General features: G+C 40.0%; 1 protein-coding gene across 2 annotated transcripts in view; it reads right to left on the bottom strand.

Moving 5' to 3' along the window:
* zgc:171482 (zinc finger protein) overlaps positions 1 to 25,147 on the bottom strand; it is a 174,652-nt gene that overhangs the window by 36,447 nt on the left and 113,058 nt on the right. For both annotated transcript variants that reach the window (XM_062995190.1, XM_062995191.1), the window contains one exon: positions 3,111 to 3,344. In XM_062995190.1, coding sequence (XP_062851260.1) covers positions 3,111 to 3,344 — 234 coding nt within the window. The remainder of the gene's footprint in view (positions 1 to 3,110; positions 3,345 to 25,147) is intronic.

Here is a 25,147-nt window from a genome sequence, read left to right as displayed (position 1 = left end):
AACAAGCCAATCGTTGTTCATGTGGCCGCCCAGCCCAGCCGGATGGCAGAGCTGAGATTCGATACGATGTATTTGAAATCCCAGCTCTGGTGTGCTAGCGTGTTTTACCGCTGCGCCACCTGAGCGGCCCGGTTATTATTTCTTAAAAAAACTAAAAAAACTAAAAAAGGCCTAACAAGGTTTCAGCAGATTTGTGTTCTTGGACTGTCTACTTAAAGTACAGTAGGGAAATGTTTACTATGGAAGCACTTCTGTAAGTCGCTCTGGATAAGAGCATCTGCTAAATGCTGAACATGTAAATGTAATTTTAGCAGCTGGTAAACTGGTATATACATGGACATGTTTATGTTTTCGGCATTTAGCAGACGCCTTTGTCCAAAGCGACTTACAGTGTAGTTACAGTATACAGTATGTGAGCAATTAAGGGATAAAGGGCCTTGCTCAAGGGCTCAACAGCAGAAACCTGGCAGTGGTGGGGCTAGTCAAGTACCCTAACCGATAGGCTACAACTGCAGCTGCAACATTAAGAAACAGCACCATTTTATACAATATGGTTGGTCATGGTTTGTTGGTTAAGTTGCTGATTGAATTAATTACACTGTGTATGTTTGTTTGGGCTGTATTTTTTATTTCTAATTCATTTGGTGAGCTGTTGTCTCCGCCATATGTCCAGAGCCTAAAACTCCATTCATCTCTAATAAAAGCTGTGCTGCACCAATTTACACTAGATAGATAGATACTTTATTAATCCCGAAGGCCTCAATAGCAAGTTACATAAATGAAAAAGTCAAAACTAAAAGTACACACTACAGAGATTCACATTATACAAACAAGTATCTGTATAATCACAACAACACTCAGACAACACACTACAACAACAGGACCTGTTATGTCTATGGTATTTCATGGTGGTGTCTGAAATATAAACACTAAAATAAATAACACCTGGCATCTGACTAGTCATGGAAGTTTAAGATCATTGATCCATTTTAACTAGCTAACACCAGCTGCCATTTTAAAAGACATGGGTTGGATTCCTGAAAGCTGGGATCCCCAAAATACATTGGGGGGAAAACCAGACTCCAAATTTAATACAGCGTTTGTTTTTCCAAGTCATAAAATCATGATAAAATTAGAAAGTTCATATATACACCGATCAGCCATAACATTAAAACCACCTTCTTGTTTCTACACTCACTGTCCATTTTATCAGCTCCACTTACCATATAGAAGCACTTTGTAGTTCTACAATTACTGACTGTAGTCCATCTGTTTGTCTGCATGCTTTGTTACCCCCCTTTCATGCTGTTCTTGGTGGATCATTCTCAGCACTGCACTGACATGGTGGTGGTGTGTTGTGCTGGTATGAGTGGATAAGACACAGCAGCGCTAATGGAGTTTTTAAATGTCAGCTCCGGTGTGCTAACGTGTTTTTACCGCTGTGCCACCTGAACAGCCTATTTCATTCATTTGGATCTTTTTCAACATATTAAACATATTTGAACTTTTATCTTTTTTATTTTTTATGTTGCATTCCATGCATCTTTAAGCCAACAGCAAAGCAATCTTTAAATGAGACAGAACAGACTCAGTTTGGAGTTTAATCCAACAGGAAACAAATAAGCTGCTTTCAATAAGACGACACTCTGCTACAGACACAGACTTTGTTCAACAGGAAATGTAAGTAAAGCTTATGATATTAGAGAACAGATGCAGAATACTACTTGAGCTTATAGCAGAAAAAAGAGGGGATGAACAAGAAGAGGTATCATATACATTGGGGCCAAAAGTCTAAGACCACTAGTGAAAATGTCACAAAGTCACAAAGTACTGATTGTCATGGACTTTCCTCTACAGTCACCTTATGCCTTAAGTTCACACTACATGACTTTTCAGTTGATCAGATCGCTGTACAGTTCACACTACACAACTGGATCTCCTGCAATCGGGAGTCTTTTAGGTCATTGTGGATTTCACACTACATGACTGATCGGTGGTAGGGGGTTACACACTACACGATCTACCATCAGGAGGAATCGCAGATGAGTCTGTCTGGTCTCCCAAACTATGTTTTGTCACAAAACCACACATGAGAAGTGATGAGAGGTTCAGTGATAAAAATGCACGTCAGAAAGAAGTGAGCGATCAAAGTTGTTTGTGCGCTGATATGCACCGTAAAAGCAAGTAGAAAAAATAAATGAATCCAAGTGGATTTGGCAACACGACCAGCATGGATTGTCTGTTCTGTAGTGAGTTGGAGGTTAATAAATATTTTTTGCAATGCAGTTATGGTTTGGCATGGACGATAAGATCACAAATATTGTAAAGCTTGTGTATGTACTGATGTATTCTGATAGCAACTATATTATGCCTCTGTCCCACGTTTGTACACTCCTCCCACAGGTTTCCCCTCACCCTGTATCTTGCGTTCTCATTGGCTGTACTTCGACATAGCACTCGCAACCTGCTCGCAACACCTTTTACACTACAGGATTTTGAGTCGCAGACTGGTCCAGATTTTCAGCCTGCGAGCACTCAGATCGAGTCGTTGAACAGTTCACACATAGTGATTGATAGCCGAGTTTCGATCCCCAAGCGAATGGTGAGTTGCTTCCGAGCTGCAACATCTAGCGGCGAGCAGCTGGCAAGCGAAAATCAGGGCAAAAATCGTGTAGTGTGAACTAGGCATAACCTAAACCACACTGAACATTTATGGAAGCATCAGCATCACATGATGCTCTCTGGTGTATTGTGAAAGCATGCTGGTATGAAATCTATATAACATATAAACCTTTTACTTATACTGAGGTAAATGCAAGAACAATGTAAAACAGCATGTTCACTGGTGTATTTGGACCAATCACAGACAAGGAGAGGTATAAGCACCTGCACAGCAATGTAAATCAGTTTTGATTCACTACATGCACACACTAAACTACAGGGACTTAAACTACATATTCATCTGACACAATTAAAATATAACAAACATGGCATGTTTAAAGTATAGCGACAGCTTTAGTCATCACCAGTTTCCTCTTCCAATCTTTTCTTCTTCTCTCTGTTTACCATTTCAATAGCCGTTTGCCCCAGCCATTAAACTTTTAACTCACCTGTGCTCTCAGTGGCATCCAGACTGCCTGCTAGTTGCTCCAGGAGCCGTGCTCGAGAGGCGTTCCTTTTGTGCTTTTTGCCCTCGTAGTGCTGCTGTGCCATTAGTGGGTTGTTAAACCAGGCCCCACACAGACAGCAGTACTTGCCGTCTTCTCCGTTGTTTCCGATGGAGGGCCATGAGTTTGGAGGTGGTGGGGCTGAGTCAGTGGCCTGAGGGGTGCCTGTAGTGGAGTCTGCACAGTCAGACATAAAGTATTGTCAAAAATATTGTCTGTAAATAGAATTTAGAACTCAACGGCCACAATGACAGTTGTTCTAGTAGCTAACATTTAAACATTATATTTGCACCAAATCTTCTCTTTTCTAGATTACATCAGCTAAAGCAGTAGCAAACATGGTCTGTTTAGAAATTATATGGCTTTAGCTACATCTCACACTGCCTAACATGCCCCACATATTAACCACATTAGTTGCTTTGACTGCATAAATGTTTAGCAGACGCCTTTTTCCAAAATGACTTACAGAACTGTGACAGTAAACAGTCTGAGCAATTGAGGATTGAGGGCCTTGTTCAACAGATAATATATATATATATATATATATACATACATTATCTCACAAAAGTTAGTACACCCCTGAGACAATAGTGCCCAAAACACCAAATCTAACAGCCCTGCTCCCCATTCACACCTGGAACCTTGTAACTCGAACGAGTCACATGACACCAGGGTGGGACAACGACACAATTGGGCACAATCTGGACATGTTCACTGTGGGGTGTACTCACCTGTGTTGTCAGCTATTTAGACATTAATGGCTGTGTGTTGAGTTATTTTCAGAAGACAGTAAATCTATACTGCTATACAAGCTGTACACTGACTACTTTAAGTTATATCCAAGTTTCATTTCTATAGTGTTGTCCCATGAAAAGATATAATAAAATATTTGCAGAAATGTGAGGGGTGTACAGATTTAGGAAAACCACACGCCTAGGGGAAAAAAACTTCTCACAGAAAGTTGACAAGGATCAAACCCAGGTCACCAGTACCCGTTACTTAGCAGCATTTGCCACTGTGCCGCCTTAATGACATTTTTTACTATTTTATTTATGCATTTCTCCTTTTTTCTCCCAATTAGTCTTCCGCTGCCCTGATTGTGTCTGAGGAGAGTATATTTGCCTGACACACACTCTGACGTGTGAGCAGTCCACCACCCCTTGTTAAAAAAAAAAAAAAAATAAATAAAATGAATAAATAAATAATTTAAAATAAAATAAAAGTAAGCTTAAGCCATACTTGTGGATTAAGGGTAACTGAAGACTTATTGAAGTATTATTTTTTATTTAAATAAATTAATTTAGTATTTATTTTTATTGTTTTAGGACTTATAGAAGACAAGAATTAAGGTTCTTTTCTCTGTACTGGCACCAGTGGTGTGGGATGTGATGGAATGAACTTGCTTTAGTAGTCAAAACAGTATCTCGCTGTCTAAACAATCACTAAAGCCCCTCTTCTTCACTAAGCACATAAGGGAGCACTAACCTTGCTCTTCCTTTGCAAGAATCTGTCACTTCTTTTTCTGTAGCTTCTTTTTTCTCTACACTTCTTTTTAACAGTATTATAACTAAGGTTATGTTCGAAAACCTAGTGAGCTCTCTACATAGACAGCATTTTATGTCATCCTACGTGTGTTCCCCAGAAGGAGGTTGTTTGAATCCTTAGATGCCTTAAAATGCTGCCTAGTAAGGCACCTTAAATTTGAACGGTATTTTGCCTATGTAGGCAGTAAAACAGCAAGGCAGCTCACTAGGTTTTCGAACACACCCTAAATATTAAGTCTCTTAAGCTTTTAAATGCACATTTTTCATTGTAAGTTTCCTGGCTAAAACAGCTGGTAAATTAAAGAAGGTACTTGTCAATGACAAATTTCACCTGCATTTAAAGCAAGGCCAGATGTTGATTTTAGACTGATGTGCTTTATTACAGCACTGAAAAGTTTTATGACTTAACACCTGCAGATACAGTATACATTAAGATGCTACTGGGTACTCATAGGGGGGTGTTAAAGCTAAATCTGTGGCAGACACATCCCCGGGAATGAGTAAGCTGTTGAACCGTGATGTAGTGGCGCAGAACATCAGTGCCTCTCCAGGGACACCCACAAGTTGGGAAATACTCGAACATCTCATCTTGCCCTTTTTTCCTGAGGGCAGAAGCACAGGAACGACAATCTTCCAGGTGACCCACTCTCCATGTCACTACAGACCTGTTACCATAGTTACCAGCCCCCAAGGTCTTGACACTATTGCAGGTTCATCTATCTTTAAAGTCGGTGCAGGAGACACATCCATCGGAGCATAAAATTAAAGTATTTTTAATTTACACTATGTTACAAAAACAGATCGTTTTCTTTCCAAAATAATAAAAAAAACAGAATCAAGAACGTTTTGAAAAATGCAGGCGAGCGGAGGATGCCAGGCGCAGGGCAGTTGTTGATAGGATTTGAAAGTGGACACAGAGAAAGCTCAGAAATTGAAAATGTCTCTACTGTAGTACTGCATTTAAAGTCCAGTTAAGGTGCACCAGACTTTGAATAACTGAATCTGACAGGTTTACAATGAGAGCACAAGTAAACCTCAGTTCGCTCATGAGCAACTGCTGAGAGGATAAATGTCCTTAGATTTGGTTATGTACACCCAGCCAGTGAATGCACAATAACTAAAGCCCTACCTAATTTACGGCCATTAAAATCACGTCACGGACCATGAAATTTCCGTTTCCCTTGAAATTTGCTGTGAAATTCAAAATGTAAAATGTGTGTTTAGTGATTTAAAATTTTTCATTTGCGTAGCGTATAAAATATGAGGCAATTTGCATTATGAGGCTGTCCTAGCCTAGTGCAACTTTTGTGGGAAGTGTGCTTCTCTACACATGTGATCATCTCTTTGTATTTTGTGTTAAAAAAACAAGCCAGTTAAGTATTATGCTCCAGACAATTTGCAAAAATATGTGAACACCTGACTAAGCTTCTTCTGTCTTGTTCTCATTTGGCCATGTCCTTAAAGTACACTAATGTACTAAAGTAACGAATGTCCATAGATTAGGTTATGTACACCCAGTCAGTTGGTAAATGTATAATAACCAAATATAAGTACATCTGTCCTCTCAGCAGTTACTCATGCCTACAGATGGTTATGTATAATAATACAGTTATGTACACCCAGTCACACTTCTAGGCAAAAACATGTGAACACTGTCCTTACTGAACTGCATTTACATTTTACATTTTTGGCATTTAGCAGACGCTCTTATCCAGAGTGACCTACAGAACATTTCCTACTCTAGTTTAAGTAGACAACAGAAAACAGTCCAAAAATACAAATCTGCTGAAACCCTGTTAGAACCTAAGTTTTTTTTGGAAATAAGAAATGAATAAGAGTAAGTAAGTATAAGTAAGTACAGGTTTGTCCTCAGCTTAAGTGTTTAGTAAAGAGGTGGGTTTTTAAAACAGTGAGAGATTCAGATGTTCGGACAAACAGAGGAAGTTCGTTCCACCACTTGGGGGCAAGTACAAAGAAGAGCCTTGATGCGAGTTCTGAATGGAGGATCAAGGCTGGTGAGACTAGTGGCTCTGAGGTTGCGTGGTACAGAGCGGGGTGTGATGAGATCTCTAATGTAGTTTGGAGCTGGTCCATTTTTGGCTTGTAGGCGAGCATCAGTGTTTTAAACTGAATGCGTGCAGCTACAGGAAGCCAGTGAAGAGAACTCAGCAGTGGGGTGATGTGGCAGCGTTTAGGTTGGTTAAAAACCAGGCGAGCAGCTACATTTTGAATGACTTGCAAGATTAGGTCTGGTTATGTACACCTAGTCAGCTGGTTATGTGCACCTAGTCAGTTGGTGAATGTACAATAACTGTGCAAATACACTTTCTGTAAGCATGTGGACACCTGACTAAGCTTGTTGGACTGCACATTCCAAAACCGTTGGCATTAAAAAGAACATCCCCCCTCCACCGCCTACAAGGGACTATAACAGCCTCCGTTCTTTTGTCCTTCCATCTTGTCCTCATTTGGCCATGCCCTTAAAGTACACTAATTTACTGAAGTAACAAATGTCTTTAGATTTGATTATGTTCACCCAGTCATTTGGTAAATGTATAATAACTGTATTATTATACATAACTATCTATAAGCATGAGCAAATGCTAGGAGGGTAAATGTCATTAGATTTGGTTATGTACACCTAGTCAGTTGGTAAATGTACAATAACTGTGCAAATACACTATCTGTAAGCATGTGGACACCTGACTAAGCTTGTTGGACTGCCCATTCCAAAATCATTGGCATTAAAAAAAATTGCCCCCACTCCCTTTGTGGTTATAACAGCCTCCGTCTTTTCTTCCGTTTTGTTCTCATTTGGTCATGTCCATAAAGTACATTCATCACTACTTACTTACTTCTTTCTTTTGTACTAAAGTAACAAATGTTCTTAGATTTGGTTATGTTCACTGGGTCAGTTGGTGAATGTTCAATAAAAGCAAATGGACATCTGACTAAGCTTGCTGGACTGACCATTTCAAAGCCGTTGGCATTAAAAAGAACCCACCCTCCCCCACCTTCCAGTGGCTATTACAGCCTCCATTCTTCTGTGTTTTCTTCCATATTGTCCTCATTTGGTCATGTCTATAAAGTACACTAACCAATGCTTTACCCAATACCACAACAAAGACAACGTAAAGACATGTCTGATGATTGTACATCCACTTTTTAAGATACACCTTATAGACGAGCCTTCAAACAGCTTTTTTCATCCTTTCAAGTGGACATTCGAGTGCTTTTACTTTCTAGTGGACAAGGTTGTTTTTAGTACATTTGGTTCATTAGTTAGTCATACAAAAACAACATGAAGCCAAGAACACATAGTTACAGTTACTACGGTTTCAATCCCCCTCTCACCACCCACAATACTCTGCTATCAGAGAAATGATTCGAATTAATGTGTAGAGCAGTTTTAACAAGCTCTCTCAAAGTACGTGTACATGCACAGTAAGAAGTGCTATACTTTACTAGAAAATCTATTGTTGTAATGATCTGATCATTATATTGTACATGGAAAATTCGTTAATGGGAACCTTAGAGCCTAAATAGTACACTATATGGCCAAAAGTACATAGATATTCCTTCTAATTATTGAGTTCAAGTGTTTGAGCTAGGAATCAATAACAAAATCATTTACAATTTACTTTTTTTTCCTCTTGGATTCCCCTGTGTTCGAAAAAAAAATCTAGGACCCCCTTGACACTGGTTATAATATTATTCTTACGATTTCAGAAAGATAATAAAAGAAATGGTCTTTTTGCTCATGGGAAATGTAATAGATCTTGGTATTTTCTGATTTTGGTTGATGTATTAGGTTTACTTCTGGTGAACTGGTGGTAGGAGCTTTCTCACCTGGGGCTGCTTCAGTGGGATCTGCATCACCAACTGAATCTGAATCTTCTGTAGTCGTCATCTGTTGACATTTGCACTTTAGAGGTGGGCGAATCAAATATGTGTCCATTCTCAAAGACCCAGCATAGGCTATAGGTAGTTTAAAATAGATTCATATGACATCACAAGAGATCTCCTATATGCCAATAGCCTATTGATTTTCCTGTCCAATCACATATAACTATTTTTAACTCTTCTTAAATAAATGCAACGGGCTTATTGAGGCCCCCTTATTTGAGAACCACTGATTTAAAATAGATTGAGAAAGTATTTAGACCTGTGTTGTGTATTCATTTTAAATAGATAAACTACTGTATATGGACAAAAGTATTGGGACACCACTTCTATTTTTTTAATTCATGTGTTAATCACAACAATTTCTAACACATGTAATCAATTAATTAATTTAAAGGAAAGTATCCACAAAGTTGAATCGGTTCATCTGGACACAAGCTTGTTGTAGCGATACGTTTCGTCACTCATCCAAGTGACTTCTTCAGTCTGAGCTGGTGGTGAATAACCCCAACCTCATATGCAGACCTTGTAACAGCCACTGGTGAAACAGATGGCCCAACATAGAAGATCGACCTCTTCTGGCAAGGACTCCGCGGTTTACACTCACCTTATAACAGCCACTGGTGAAACGGATGGCCCAACGTAGAAGATCGACCTCTTCTGGCCAGGACTCCACGATTTACACTGGCCTTAAAACAGCCACTGGCGAAACGGATGGCCCAACGTAGAAGATCGACCTCTTCTGGCCAGGACTCCACGATTTACACTGGCCTTAAAACAGCCACTGGCGAAACGGATGGCCCAACGTAGAAGATCGACCTCTTCTGGCCAGGACTCCACGATTTACACTGGCCTTAAAACAGCCACTGGCGAAACGGATGGCCCAACGTAGAAGATCGACCTTTTCTGGCCAGGACTCCGCAGTTTACACTCACCTTATAACAGCCACTGGCAAAACGGATGGCCCAACATAGAAGATTGACCTCTTCTGGCCAGGACTCCGGGGTTTACACTCACCTGCAAGCCAGCGGCAACTCGTTTAATGATGACGATGTGCAGATCCTTGACAAGGAGGAACGCTGGTTTGAACGGGGAGTCAAGGACGCCATCTATGTGAAGAGGGAACGACCATCCCTGAACCCTATCTTACAACGCTGTGATAGGAGCTATACCCCAATCATATGTGAAAGGCACGCATGGCCATTGTAATTAATGGTCATTGTGATTTGCATATGGACCTGATCACCGGTTTCATTGTTATGCAATGGGCCGGGCTTCGGTCGTTATGCAAATCATCTGCATATAAGGTTGGGGTATTCACCACCAGCTCAGACCGAAGAAGTCACTTGGATGACGTATCGCTATAACAAACATGTGTCCAGATAAACTGATTAAACTTTGTAGATTTGTGTACCTGGATTATTGAGCATGCATCAAGAGATAAAGGAAAGTATATGCTTCCAACTTTGAAGCATTGGTTTAGGGAAGGCCCTTTCCTGATCAAGCATTACTTTGTCCCTGTAAACAAAGCAAGCTCTATTAAGACATGATGAAAAGCTTGGTTTAAAAAACTCCAGTGGTCTGCACAGAGCCCTGACCTCACTCCCACTGAACAGCTTTGAAATGAACTGGAACATCAGTTGAGGCTTTCTTGACCAACATCAGAGCCCAGCCACACGAATGCTCTTTTGACTGAGTGTGTACACACTTCAAAGTCTTGTTAGAAGCCTTCTCAGAGGAGTAGCTGTTGTTGTTATAGCTGAATAGATTACATAGAGGTCAATCTATTTTAATACCATTTGTTTTTGGAATAGGATGCCCAACAAGCTCATGGTCAGGTGTCCAATTACGTTTGTATAGTGTATAGTAAGCATTTTTGTCCATCGGTCTACACTTAATTGACAAAGTAAAGACAGTTTTTCATAAATTAATTAAGAATCAAAAACTGCAATCTTCCATTCACAAAATTAATCTCTTTATTCAATACTTTGTAATCACCGCTTTTGGCAGCTATTACAGCTGCAAGTCTTCTTGGATACATCTCTATAAGCTCTGCGTACTTCAATTTGTGCATTCTTCATAGTGGAATGTTCTCAGATTATAAGGTTAGCATATGTGATGTGCCATTTTTTAAATTTATGTATGGATTTTCTCCCTTTTCTTGAAATTTGCACTGATGCACTGATCTCTGCTCGGTGAGAGCCAGAGTGGCTCGGTGGGTAGCACTGTTGCCTCACAACAAGAAGGTCCAGGGTTTGATTCCAGGTGGAGAGGTGTGGGTCCTTTCTGTGTGGAGTTTGCATGTTTTCCCTGTGTTCTTTGGTTTCCTCCCACAGTCCAATGACATGCAAGTGAAGTGAATTGGAGATACAAAATTGTCCATATGTTTGACATTTAAAACTTGAACTGATGAATCTTGTAATGAGTAACTACCTGTCCTGTCATGAATGTAACATTATGACAAGTGAAGTGAATAACACTGATTATCTCTTCATCACGGCACCTGTTAGTGGGTGGGATATATTAGGCAGCAAGTGAACATTTAATTATTAAAGTTGATGTGTTAGAAACAGAAAAAATGGGCAAGCGTAAGGATTTAATCGAGTTTGACAAGGGCCAAATTGTGATGGCTAGACGACTGGGTCAGAAAATCTCCAGAACTGCAGCTCTTGTGGGGTGTTCCTGGTCTGCAGTGGTCAGTATCTATCAAGAAGCTCATTGATGCACATGGGGAGCGATCCAATAGACGAGCTACTGTAGCTCAAACTGCTGAAGAAGTTAATGCTGGTTCTGATAGAAAGGTGTCCATGCCTCGACGGGTCAGGGCTGTTTTGGCAGCAAAAGGGGGACCAACACAATAATAGGAAGGTGGTCATAATGTTATGTCTGATCGGTGTATATATCCTTGGTCTGATCTATGTCTTGCCATATTTTGATTGCTGTAAAATCCACAGACAGTTACTCAGACCTCATGACTTGCTATTTGTCCTGACAATACAGTGGAAACTGTGGGCCTTTACAGACCCTGATGTTTGCCTTTCTGAACTATGTCTAATCAATTCGAATTGCAACAGGAGAACTCCATTAGAGCTCGAAACATGTCTCAAGGATAATTAAAGCAAGCATGATACACCTGACCACAATTTGAAGTGCCAGAGCAAAAGATCTAAATACTTGGTAATAAATTATTTAAGTTTTAAATTTTTTTTTATTTATTAAAATAAAATTAAAATGCTTTCACTATGGGGTTTTCATTATGGGGGATTTAAGTGTAGATTGATGGGTAAAATTGTTTATTATATCCATTCAAATGTAATATTTTTCTGTACTCTAAAGCATAAATTGACTTTTCATAGTAAAGCAGCTCATTAGTGGAAGCAGTTGAAATCACACTAGAACACCATGCTACCTCTACCTCCATACTGACTGGCAGTAGATATGCATTCACTTGAACATACCGTTCCACCATCACAACACAATACTGCTAAACCACCTGACTCTGAACCAAACTTCACCATATTCCACCAAAAACTTTACCCTGTCCCTGATGTTTCTCTCACATAGCAATAATGTCTAGACACCAAACATGCACGTGACTATCTTTTGATTAACAATTTCTGTTTTCCATGGCTTTGGAAATGATACGTTTTAACAAGTGGACATCTCTGCTTCAAGTCTTTCTGGCAACATCACCTTATGTTTGAAAGTGTCCATATATTCTCTTAATAGCAGATAGTGAAACAGGGATTTGCTGTGCCTTTAGGGTCTTGTAAATTTCAGAATAGCTGCAGTTGACCTGACAAAGACCAGAAATGTGCTGTCTGGTAGGAAACCCTGCATCATATTTTGCATTTTAGAAGCAGATTTTTCTTATTTGTTTACTTTGGACTCACAAGATGTTTATCTGTAGATATCTGTCTCTCCTGGTTCTATTTGGGTGCTTCTTTTCAGGATTATGATTTTCGAGCTGCAGCAGGTGTGGCAGATTACCATGCAAATAATGACTCTTTTAAGACAAGCTAGAAGAAATTTGGGAAATATATTTATATTTTAAAGACATTATAAAATACTTTATAAATAGACTATACATGGACTTTATATATCTATATATATATCTATTTAGATAGATAGATAGATAAATAGTATATAATAAACAGTATAATAGATAGTATATAATTGTGTGTGTGTGTGTAGTATTATGTGCATGCACCATTATATACTAGTGCGAACCATCTATCTATCTATCTATCTATCTATCTATCTATCTATCTATCTATCTATCTATCTATCTATCTATCTATCTATCTATCTATCTATCTATCTATCTATCAGTGGCAGCTGCTGGTCTTTCAAAAAGGGGAAGCTCATTGTCGGCTTACATCATAAAATTTGTCAATTTATTTATACATAAATTCTGCCCTCCGTTCCTTTTCAAGAAAATGGCCTGTGATCCTATCGTACCAAGTAGGCGTCTTTTCCAGGGACTTGACCAGTGTCCTCTCAATAGCCAGCAAATAGCTATCAATCAAAACGGGATTCAGCCTTTCGACTGATCCTTCAATCATCTTGCAGAAGCTCCGCGTCCAGACCCGCCCACAGCTCCATTCACCCCCAGAGATGCTCAGCGTCTGGGGGCGGGACAATATCGTGGCATTTATCCAATGACCGGCGAGTTTCGAAGCAATGAAAAAAACCGCTCCATGCAGTCCCGTTGAAGTGAAGAGACGCTCAGCTTCTACGGGCAAATGCATTGACGCTACGGTAATATGAGAAGTTAACAAAATCGAGTCAGTCGATTTGTGATAAGTAGCTGATTCTGAAGGAACTCGTCTTCGAGATGAACGTGTTCTAACGCATTTGTAGTCAATGAAATGTTAACACAACTGTACATATTTGACCATTAAATTTTTGACATTTTAGGGGAAGCTGAGCTTCCCTTGCAATCGCCACTGCTATCTATCTATCTATCTATCTATCTATCTATCTATCTATCTATCTATCTATCTATCTATCTATCTATCTATCTATCTATCTATCTATCTATCTATCTATCTATCTATCTATCTATCTATACAATTACACATACAATTACAATGTATGTGTGTGTAAAGAAATATATATACACTGATCAGCCATAACATTAAAACCACCTCCTTGTTTCTACACTCACTGTCCATTTTATCAGCTCCACTTACCATATAGAAGCACTTTGTAGTTCTACAATTACTGACTGTGGTCCATCTGTTTCTCTGCATGCGTTGTGAGCCCCCCTTCACTCTGTTCTTCAATGGTCAGGACCACCACAGGACCACGACAGAGCAGGTATTATTTAGGTGGTGGATCATTCTCAGCACTGCAGTGACACTTTGGTGTGTTAGTGTGTGTTGTGCTGGTATGAGTGGATAAGACACAGCAGCGCTGATGGAGTTTTTAAACACCTCACTGTCACTGCTGGACTGAGAATAGTCCACCAACCACAACAATATCCAGCCAACAGCGTGTTGTAGGTGAAGGTCTAGAAGATGACCAACTCAAACAGCAGCAATAGATGAGTCTCTGACTTTATGTCTACAAGGTGGACCAACTAGGTAGGAGTGTCTAATAGAGTGGACAGTGAGTGGACACGGTATTTAAAAAATCCAGCAGCGCTGCTGTGTCTGATCCACTCATACCAGCACAACACACACTAACACACCACTACCATGTCAATGTCATAACAGTGCTGAGAATGATCCACCACCTAAATAATACCTGCTCTGTAGTGGTCCTGTGGGGGTCCTGACCATTGAAGAACAGGGTGAAAGCAGGCTAAAAAGTATTTAGAGAAACAGATGGATTACAGTCAGTAATCGTAGAACTACAAAGTGCTTCTAAATGGTGTGGTGCTGATAAATAGGTGGTTTTAATGTTATGGCTGATCGGTTTATATATATACATATAGCGACCGGCTAATATAGTGACAGACTCCCATGGCCAATGCATATATAAGGGTTAAAATGGGTTTAATGGTTGGAATAGTGTGGGAAACGTCATGTAAATAGTTATTTTCCAAAGGCCTAAGCGCATAGCACATTTTGTGTTTATTTTTTATCTTAAGTTTATAATTTTCAGGCTTTGCTTTGTGTTTGGTATGGTGGGTCTATTCTGTGCATGTTTGGAAATAGCAGGAGCGGTCTGTTCTAGCCTCTTTTTAAATATATATCTATACTATATACACAGAAGAGGCTAGAACAGTGTGTATATATAAATATATAAATTATTTTTTTATTTACTGTAAGAAAGAAATATGAGATGTTGGAGCTTTACTCTTTTCCCTTGTTCCCTGAGGTCAACTGGGACTCAGAACAGAGAAGAAAGTTTCCCCCTATATATCTGTCTCGTTTGGTCCTGACTCTCTGCCCTGATGTATGATGTGCACAGTGATGCGTTAGTGCTTCTTTTTACAGACCAGGAGACCGCAGGAGATGAGTCTGAAGCAGAGATGGATCACAAGTATAAGTGAGATGACAGAGAGATGAAGCCAGGTAACCAAATCTCAACGGCATCACCATCACACATTGCTCAGCTGTCATCCCAAATACATATCCACGGGCACTCTGGTGAACGCAGAGTACTTCCATTTTCCTGAAACGTACGTGTGACATTAATCTCTTCTGAAATCTCTAGCCCTCCACGTTCCTTCCAAATCTGTACAAAAACTGAATAAAAATGTCTCAATGATGCAAAATGCATATTTCATAGATATCCATGATTATTTCACTATCCACACATCCGTACTCATCTTTTTACTTCTTTACTTAATCTGATATTGAATAAGACATGCTGTTTACAAGAAACATAAAATGTAGATACAAGCACTGGACAAAATGACATAACAATATATCAATCCTGGGGACTACAGCTTTAACTATTCCTGGAATACTGTCCTGAATAGTTTAATGGGTTAAATTTGTGTTGGATTATACCTTCGGCTGCTCGACTGGCACAGTGGTCTATGATGGTAGCCAACTAAGGCTGAGATCCAGGTTTGAATCTCAGCTGTGCTATGTCTAAGGGGGAAATTGGCAAAGCTGTGTTGGATTGGCACCTGATGGGGATTCCTGTTTCCTGATTCCAGTTTCCTGGTGAAAGTGAACATGCCAAAACCCTGACCAGGATAAAGCGGTTGATGAAAAGGACAAAAATCTTTTGACAATGGGATTGATTTCTTCTTTCTTTATAGTGTTTCTTGTGATTCAATGATTGAGGAGGCTGTGAATGGAGAAGGAATTTGTTCTTTGTACTTTTGAACACGTTCAGCAGTATGTATGCAGTATTATTAATAAGAAATGGTAGGACATAGTCAGGAAATTGTGTGCACCACTGGGTGCATTAACTCCTGTAAAACTGTCTTCTTATTGGTTGTTTAACAACCATTCACAAAAATCGATCAGACCTTATGCTTTCCATAAATTGGCTGCTCATCCCATTATGGATCCTCCACTCCAAGACTGTTCTTAAGAGTTGGTAGTAATTTATCGCTTATTCCAAACATATATGCAGATGTAGGTAATATGTTCAGTTGTCCCATTAGTCTATATTGCTCAGGGGTTAGCTTTTGTACCACATGTGTTTTAATGCATTGGCCTATTTTTAATAATAAAATAAATTTGTGAAACAACCTGCAGATAAAATTGTCTAATAAAACGTAGTTTATCACTTGCTGAGTAGTCAAATATGGGGGGCTTGGGTTATGGTAGTGCATGGTGCATGGTATGGTAGTGATCTTCGCCTCTGGTCACTGTCTGTGGGAGGTTTCATGCCTTTGCCCTCCCAAAACTATCTATCTACCACTTACCATATAGAAGCACTTTGTAGTTCTACAATTACTGACTGTAGTTCATCTGTTTCTCTACATACTTTTTTAGCCTGCTTTCACTCTGTTCTTCAATAGTCAGGACTATCCCAGGACCACTACAGAGCAGGTATTATTTAGGTGGTGGATCATTCTCAGCACTGCAGTGACAATGACATGGTGATGGTGTGTTAGTGTGTGTTGTGCTGGTATGTGTGGATCAGACACAGCAGTGCTGCTGGAGTAAATACTGTGTCCACTCACTGTCCACTCTATTAGACACTTCTACCTAGTTGGTCCACCTTGTACAAGTGAAGTCAGAGACGATTGCTCATCTATTGCTGCTGTTTGAGTTGAGTTGGTCATCTTCTAGACCTTCATCAGTGGTCACAGAACGCTGCTCACAGGGCACTGTTGGCTGGATGTTTTTGGTTGGTGGACTATTCCTCAATCCAGCAGTGACAGTGAGGTGTTTAAAAACTCCATCAGCACTGCTGTGTCTTATCCACTCATGCCAGCACAACACACACTAACACACCACCACCATGTCAGTGTCACTGCAGTGCTGAGAATGATCCACCACCTAAATAATACCTGCTCTGTGGTGGTCCTGGGAGAGTCCTGACCATTGAATAACAGCATGAAAGGGGGCTAACAAAGCATGCAGAGAAACAGATGGACTACAGTCAGTAATTTTCATAATCCATATAACATTTAAGGGGGCACAGATAGTGTTGGTAGTGTAAATCCTCATGTATAAATATGCCTGTATGAAATGTTTTATCTTAGTGGTGCCAATACTTTAGTTTCCCTTCACCCTCCAAAAAATGGGCTGCTCTAAAAAGTATCTGAAGATAAAAGAACTAATGCATAAATGTATTACATTTAAAATCTACTTTCATGCCTGAACACAGAACTAGAGCAGAATAATAAAAGTGGCAGATGTACATGTACACGTACACAAAACAAGGATTCACATGAGACGTACACCAGCATGTTCTACTTGTCAACTCCTGAAACATCTTGCTTGCATACAATCACAGCATGATGAATGGAAAAAAAAAGAACGCACTGACAGGCTAAATATCACTCATCCTTTCAGTAAGTCTAAGACTGTGCTAAACATTTCACACATGGAGGAACCTGTCTTTGTTTTTAAATATGACCACTAAACACCCTTATATGAAAACAAATGTGCCGTACTGGAATAACATAAAAACAACTGTACCAAGATTAATGCCAGGTTTATATATAACAATCCAGTAAAACTCTCAGCTTTCTGGTTTAGTTCAAGCTGCAATGTATGAAGCGACTAGGATGTAAGTTTCTGGAATAAATTCTGTACCACACATTTCTGTAGGAATGCCCATGCCAATATTAAATTACGCCAGTTCAAGCTTTGGTTTGAAAACCGTATGTAACTTGCTTTTGATTAATCAGTCAAATGCAGAAAGCATTAACACAATAAAGACCTAAAATTTGTAGAACCATAAACACCTGCACGTTTTTCCACTAACCTGCACTAAAAATTCCAATTTTATAACTCTAAGTACCTACATTGTAGGTGTCCCAACTGAGATTAATGGTGCACCATACACACAAATAGCAAATAATCACACCTAATGGTTTGGTTCACTGGTGCAGTGTTTGCTTTTTTCGTTTTTTTGTTCTTCATTGACTGGGGCTTCCGAAGGAAACTTTGCTGTTCCTATTAAGGCACATGGTAATAATGTCAGGAAAAGGGGCATGTTTGGTTACCCCATTATATACACTGATCAGCCATAACATCAAAACCACCTATGGAAGTAAATCTGTCTCATCAAATTCAAAGGCTTTTAAATGTCAAAATCTGATGAGACAGATTTACTTCCATAACCACCTCCTTGTTTCTACACTCACTGTCCATTTTATCAGCTCCACTTACCATATAGATGCACTTTATAGTTCTACAATTACTGACTGTAATCCATCTGTTTCTCTACATACTTTTTAGTCTGCTTTCACCCTGTTATTCAATGGTCAGGACCACCACAGAGTAGGTATTATTTAGGTAGTGGATCATTCTCAGCACTGCAGTGACAATAACATGGTGGTGGTGTGTTAGTGTGTGTTGTGCTGGTATGAGTGGATAAGACACAGCAGCGCTGCTGGAGTTTTTAAATACTGTGTCCACTCACTGTCCACTCTATTAGACACTCCGAGACGATAGCTCATCTATTGCTGCTGTTTGAGTTGGTCATCTTCTAGACCTTCATCAGTGGTCACAGGACGCTGCCCACGGGGCGCTGTTGGCTGGATGTTTTTGGTTGGTGGACTATTCTCAGTCTAGCAATGACACTGAGGTGTTTAAAAACTCCACCAGCGCCGCTGTGTCTGATCCACTCATACCAGCACAACACACACTAACACACCACCACCATGTCAGTGTCACTGCAGTGCTAAGAATGATCCACCACCCAAATAATACCTACTCTGTGGTGGTCCTTACCATTGAATAACAGGGTGAAAGGGGGCTAACAAAGCATGCAGAGAAACAGATGGACTACAGTAAGTAATTGTAGAGCTAAAAAGTGCTCCTAAATTAGCCCAATCATCTACTGTCATGTTTGCTGGATGAGTGTGATACCTTTGGAAACCCCACATGTATCAATGAAGAACATTTGAAATCGAACTTGGGCCCAAAACTCTGTGGCAACCCACAATACACAATGTTTTCCGTGATAAAACTGTAATCTTCTGTTTGTTGGTTGATATGTGCTGGTTTAACAATAAATTGTTTAAACAAAGGAACACTATTGTGAACTGTAATGATGATTCATTTCCACTGTCTTTACTGTTACTGTTTTATTGTTTCTTTTGTATAAGAATAATAGCTAGAAAAAGCTCCTACAGAAAATAAAATATCTTTATCTGGGTATAAAACTTTTACATTTTCGGCATTTAGCAGACGCTTTTAACCAAAGCGACTTATATACTGTCTAAGTAACTTATACTGTCTAAGTAACTGAAGGTTAAGGGCCTTGCTCAAGGAGCCAACAGTGGCACACTGGCAGTCCAGTACTAGTCCAGTACTATTCCTGTACATTAACTGTACATCATTGGTTTTAGGGCTACAACTACAAATTTGTTGGAACCTCATTGTGAACTGTAATGATGATTCATTTTCACTGTCATCACGGTTACTGTTTCATTGTGTCTTTTCTATAAGAATTAAGCAGAGCTAAAAAAAAAAAGCTCCTAAAGAAAATACATATATTTTACTGGGTATAAAATTAAGCCTTATTTGACTTAAATGACTTATTTTTAAATGTATAAGCCAATCCTACACCTTGCAAATGAAGAGTTCATAGTTATACCAGTGATTAAACATCTGCTGTGTCTCAAAGTGCAAGTTATGGCACTAAAATTGATATAATGATAGTGCACTATCAATACAATCAATACACTGATCAGCCATAGCATTAAAACCACCTCCTTGTTTCTACACTCACTGTCCATTTTATCAGCTCCACTTACCATATAGAAACACTTTGTAGTTCTACAATTACTGACTGTAGTCCATCTATTTCTCTACATACCTTTTTAACCTCCTTTCACCCTGTTCTTCAAAGGTTAGGACCCTCACAGGACCACAATAGAGCAGGAATTATTTAAGTGGTGGATGATTCTCAGCACTGCAGTGACAATGACATGGTGGTGGTGTGTTAGTGTGTGTTGCGCTGGTATGTGTGGATCAGACACAGCAGCGCTGCTGGAGTTTTTAAATACTGTGTCCACTCTGTTAGACACTCCTACCTAGTTGGTCCATCATGTAGATGTAAAGTCAGAGACGATCGCTCATCTATTGCTGCTGTTTGAGTTGGTCATCTTCTAGACCTTCATCAGTGGTCACAGGACGCTGCCCATGGGGCGCTGTTGGCTGGATATATTTTTGGTTGGTGGACTATTCTCAGTCCAGCAGTGACAGTGAGGTGTTTAAAAACTCCATCAGCGCTGCTGTGTCTTATCCACTCATACCAGCACAACACACACTAACACACCACCACCAAGTCAGTGTCACTGCAGTGCTGAGAATGATCCACCACCCAAATAATACCTACTCTGTAGAGAGTCCTGACCATTGAAGAACAGCATGAAAGGGGGCTAACAAAGCATGAAGAGAAACAGATGGACTACAGTCAGTAATTGTAGAACTATAAAGAGCTTCTATATGGTAAGTGGAGCTGATAAAATGGCAGTGAGTGGAGAAACAAGGAGGTGGTTTTAATGTTATGGCTGATCTGTGTATATACTACTTACTGTAATACACAGAATTCAGCAAGAAAAGACTCATGTCTACTTTTTGTGAATACAAACAATACAGAATGTGAGAAAATATGACTAAAACGTCATGAATTATCAAAATACAGATAAATGTGTGTGTGGTCTGTGCTGTTCACACTCAGCTGTGAGGAGCTACAGCAGCAATCGATGTGATTTGCAAAAAAGACAAAACATGAGGATTAGTACACAAACCCTAAAGAGCGAAGTGCAACATAACAGCAGTACATCAAAAACACCTTACAGAGAAGAATGTAAGGCTTATTTTATTGATCATTCTCCTTCGGACTCTGAACAGGGATGGATTTCAAAAATTCTGTGTGTAGTCAGCTTTTGTTCTGCTTTTTTATTTTATTCATACATTTTCTCCTATTATTCTCTCAATTTAGCCCACCCAATTAGTCTTCCACTCCTGGGGACCCTAATCTTATCCGAAGAGGGTATATTTGCCTGACACACTCCCTCTGACGTGTGCAGTGGATATACTTTAGTTTACGGCCAGTCCCATGCAAGTAAATTCACGTGCTGGGCTACTAACCAGCATCGAAGACCCCGCCCCCTTTGTAGTCAGGTCTTTTTCCACCCAGCAGACTAGTGGCTAATTTTGTAGGGGCTGCCCAGCCGACTGGTAGCAGAGCTAAAATTCAAACATGGAGAGCTTGAGGCACCACAAAGCCTTCCTTGCGAAGTGAATTCTCAGAAGATTAATTCCTGGAAAGATCTAGAACAAGTTCAATTTGTCCTGTTTATGCTGGTTCTTGCTTTTGATTTAGCAGTGGAAAAACACTTAAAAGTACACAAACCATTTAATAATAAATGTGCTGTACATATACTATATTTTAGCAATTTTAGTTTGACAGTTGGACAGTTATGATGGAGATGCTGACACACTTTGAGTGTTTATCAATCAATCAGTGCTCACTGATGTGAGGTACTTTTACCATTTGGAATGGTACAAAGGCTTAAACTGCATTCTCTTTTTATTTCTGTTTAATACATCACCTGTGGGTTTAATCAGAATTTTATAGTATAGCTGGCAACCTCTGACCTTTTAATGTTTCTAGTGAGAAGCGAGTTTGGCATCAGTGTAAAGAACATGATAAAAATGAAACATTTTAATTTGTATTTCTATGTACCATAATAAAATAGACTCGTCTGACAATGTTAGTCTATTACTCCCCACTGGGCTGTGAGAATTGAGTGCTGAATGGATTGGGATATTACCACTGGCATAACCCCAAATCCTGTAGATCGATGGGACTGTCAACAAGACTTAGTTCTACCTAGCTCATGGCTGGTGCACAGGAAGCACAATATACTGTACACAGTATGGATAATTTGTCAGGATTGATGTGGGTATTGACTGGTAAGGAGCTCATTTATTCTCATATGATGAGGAAATATTTCTTCTCAATGGGTTCTGATAAAGCTGCTAGTTTTATTTCTAAATGTAAAAGTCAGAGTCTTCTTTACAGTTGCAGTTAACTTTGTTTAGATGTGCCACATTGATTCAAATAGAACAAATAGTGATGTTCACTGTGTGAGTGGCCAGCGGAGTGACGGCAGGGATGGTGGCGGGATAAAATTGACCCCTCGCACAGCCTGCCGATTCCTGCTGGCTCGACGAGAATTTCAACACTGTGACGGTACAGCAAAGCAAAAGATGTAGATGCTGTATTTCTCATAAAAATGCTTGAAAAGGTCTTTAAATGGTGCACATACTGCAAAATTTTGTCCAACTATAAACACAATAAGGCTAAATATATGTGGACATCCCTTTTAACTACTGATTAATTTAAATATGGGCGTATAAAATCAATTCAAAGTAATTCTATGATTGGGAAAGACACATTCCTGTTTCAGCATTATCGCTAATTCACTTTTAACATACACTGATCAGCCATAAAATTGACACCACCACCTTGTTTCTACACTCACTATCCACTTTATCAGCTCCACTTACCATATAGAAGCACTTTGTAGTGCTACAATTACTGATTGTAGTCCATATATTTTTCTGCATGCTTTGTTAGCCCCCTTTCATGCTGTTATTCAATGGTCAGGACTCTCCCAGGACCACCACAGAGTAGGTATTATTTGAGTGGTGGGTCATTCTCAGCACTGCAGTGACACTCACCTGGTGATGGTGGTGGTTTAGTGTGTGTTGTGCTGGTATGAGTGGATCAGACACAGCAGCACTGCTGGAGTTTTTAAACACCTCACTGTCACTGCTGGACCGAGAATAGTCCACCAACAAAAAACATCCAGCCAACAGCACCCTGTGGGCAGCATCCTGTGACCACTGATGAAGGTCTAGAAGATGACCAACTCAAACAGCAGCAATAGATGAGCGATCGTCTCTGACTTTACATCTACAAGGTAGACCAACTAGGTAGGAGTGTCTAATAGAGTGGACAGTGAGTGGACACGGTATTTAAAAACTCCAGCAGCGCTGCTGTGTCTGATCCACTCATACCAGCACAACACACACTAACACACCACCACCATGTCATTGTCACTGCAGTGCTGAGAATGACCCACCACCTAAATAATACCTGCTCTGTAGTGGTCCTGGGAGAGTCCTGACCATTAAAGAACAGGGTGAAAGCAGGTTAAAAAAGTATGTAGAGAAACAGACGGACTACAGTCAGTAATTGTAGAACTACAAAGTGCTTCTATATGGTAAGTGGAGCTGATAAAATAGACAGTGAGTGTAGAAACAAGGAGGTGGTTTTAATGTTATGGCTGATCAGTGTATGGTAGCTAGGAAAAAAATGGCTCTTCTGTAAAATAAAATGCAAAGTACGGTGAAATATAAGAAAGGTGTAATATACACAGTTGAGTCACATTATGATCACCAGCTAATATCCAGAGTAACAGCCATGTGCAGCATGGGCAGCAGCTAGACGGGCTGGGAGTGACTCAATAAGGTCCTGGTAGGTTGTCAGAAGTATCTGGAACCATGCTGACTGCATCCCACAGCTGCTGTAGGGTGCGTGGGGGAGGATCTATAGAGTGAACCAGACGATCAAGGTGGTCCCACAGACGCTCAATTGAGTTCAGGGTAGTACTTGGAAGTCTTGGTCATGCTCTTCCAACCAATGTTGGACTAGAAAGTCATGTGACATGTTACATTGTATTGCTGGAAGATCCCATCCGCCCCAGGGAGGACAATTTTACCCACTTTACCCACGCAATGAGCAGCAATGAGGGATTTATGTGCAAACAGCCTATCACACACCTTACAGTGCCTTGCAAAAGTATTCAGCCCCCTTGAACTTTTCAACCTTTTGCCACATTTCAGGCTTCAAACATAACGATATGAAATTGTAATTTTTTGTGAAGAATCAACAACAAGTGGGACACAATCGTGAAGTAGAATGAAATTTATTGGATATTTTAAACTTTTTTTAAAAATAAAAAACTAAAAAGTGGGGCGTGCAATATTATTCAGCCCCTTTACTTTCAGTGCAGCAAACTCACTCCAGAAGTTCAGTGAGGATCTCTGAATGATCCAATGTTGACCTAAATGACTGATGGTGATAAATAGAATCCACCTGTGTGTAATCAAGTCTCCGTATAAATGCACCTGCTCTGTGACAGTCTCAGAGTTCTGTTTAAAGCGCAGAGAGCATCATGAAGACCAAGGAACACACCAGGCAGGTCCGAGATACTGTTGTGGAGAAGTTTAAAGCCGGATTTGGATACAAAAAGATTTCCCAAGCTTTAAACATCTCAAGGAGCACTGTGCAAGCGATCATATTGAAATGGAAGGAGTATCAGACCACTGCAAATCTACCAAGACCCGGCCGTCCCTCTAAACTTTCAGTTCAAACAAGGAGAAGACTGATCAGAGATGCAGCCAAGAGGCCCATGATCACTCTGAATGAACTGCAGAGATCTACAGCTGAGGTGGGAGACTCTGTCCATAGGACACAATCAGTCGTACACTGCACAAATCTGGCCTTTATGGAAGAGTGGCAAGAAGAAAGCCATTTCTCAAAGATATCTATAAAAAGTCACCTGGGAGACACACCAAACATGTGGAAGAAGGTGATCTGGTCAAATGAAACCAAACTTTTTGGCCACAATGCAAAACGTTATGTTTGGCGTAAAAGCAACACAGCTCATCAGCCTGAACACACCATCCCCACTGTCAAACATGGTGGTGGCAGCATCATGGTTTGGGCCTGCTTTTCTTCAGCAGGGACAGGGAAGATGGTTAAAATTGATGGGAAGATGGATGGAGCCAAATACAGGACCATTCTGGAAGAAAACCTGTTGCAGTCTGCAAAAGACCTGAGACTGGGACGGAGATTTATCTTCCAACAAGACAATGATCCAAAACATAAAGCAAAATCTACAATGGAATGGTTCAC

Source organism: Trichomycterus rosablanca, chromosome 5, assembly GCF_030014385.1.
Source record: "Trichomycterus rosablanca isolate fTriRos1 chromosome 5, fTriRos1.hap1, whole genome shotgun sequence".
NCBI lineage: Eukaryota > Metazoa > Chordata > Actinopteri > Siluriformes > Trichomycteridae > Trichomycterus > Trichomycterus rosablanca.
This window is presented reverse-complemented; position numbering and strand designations above follow the sequence as displayed.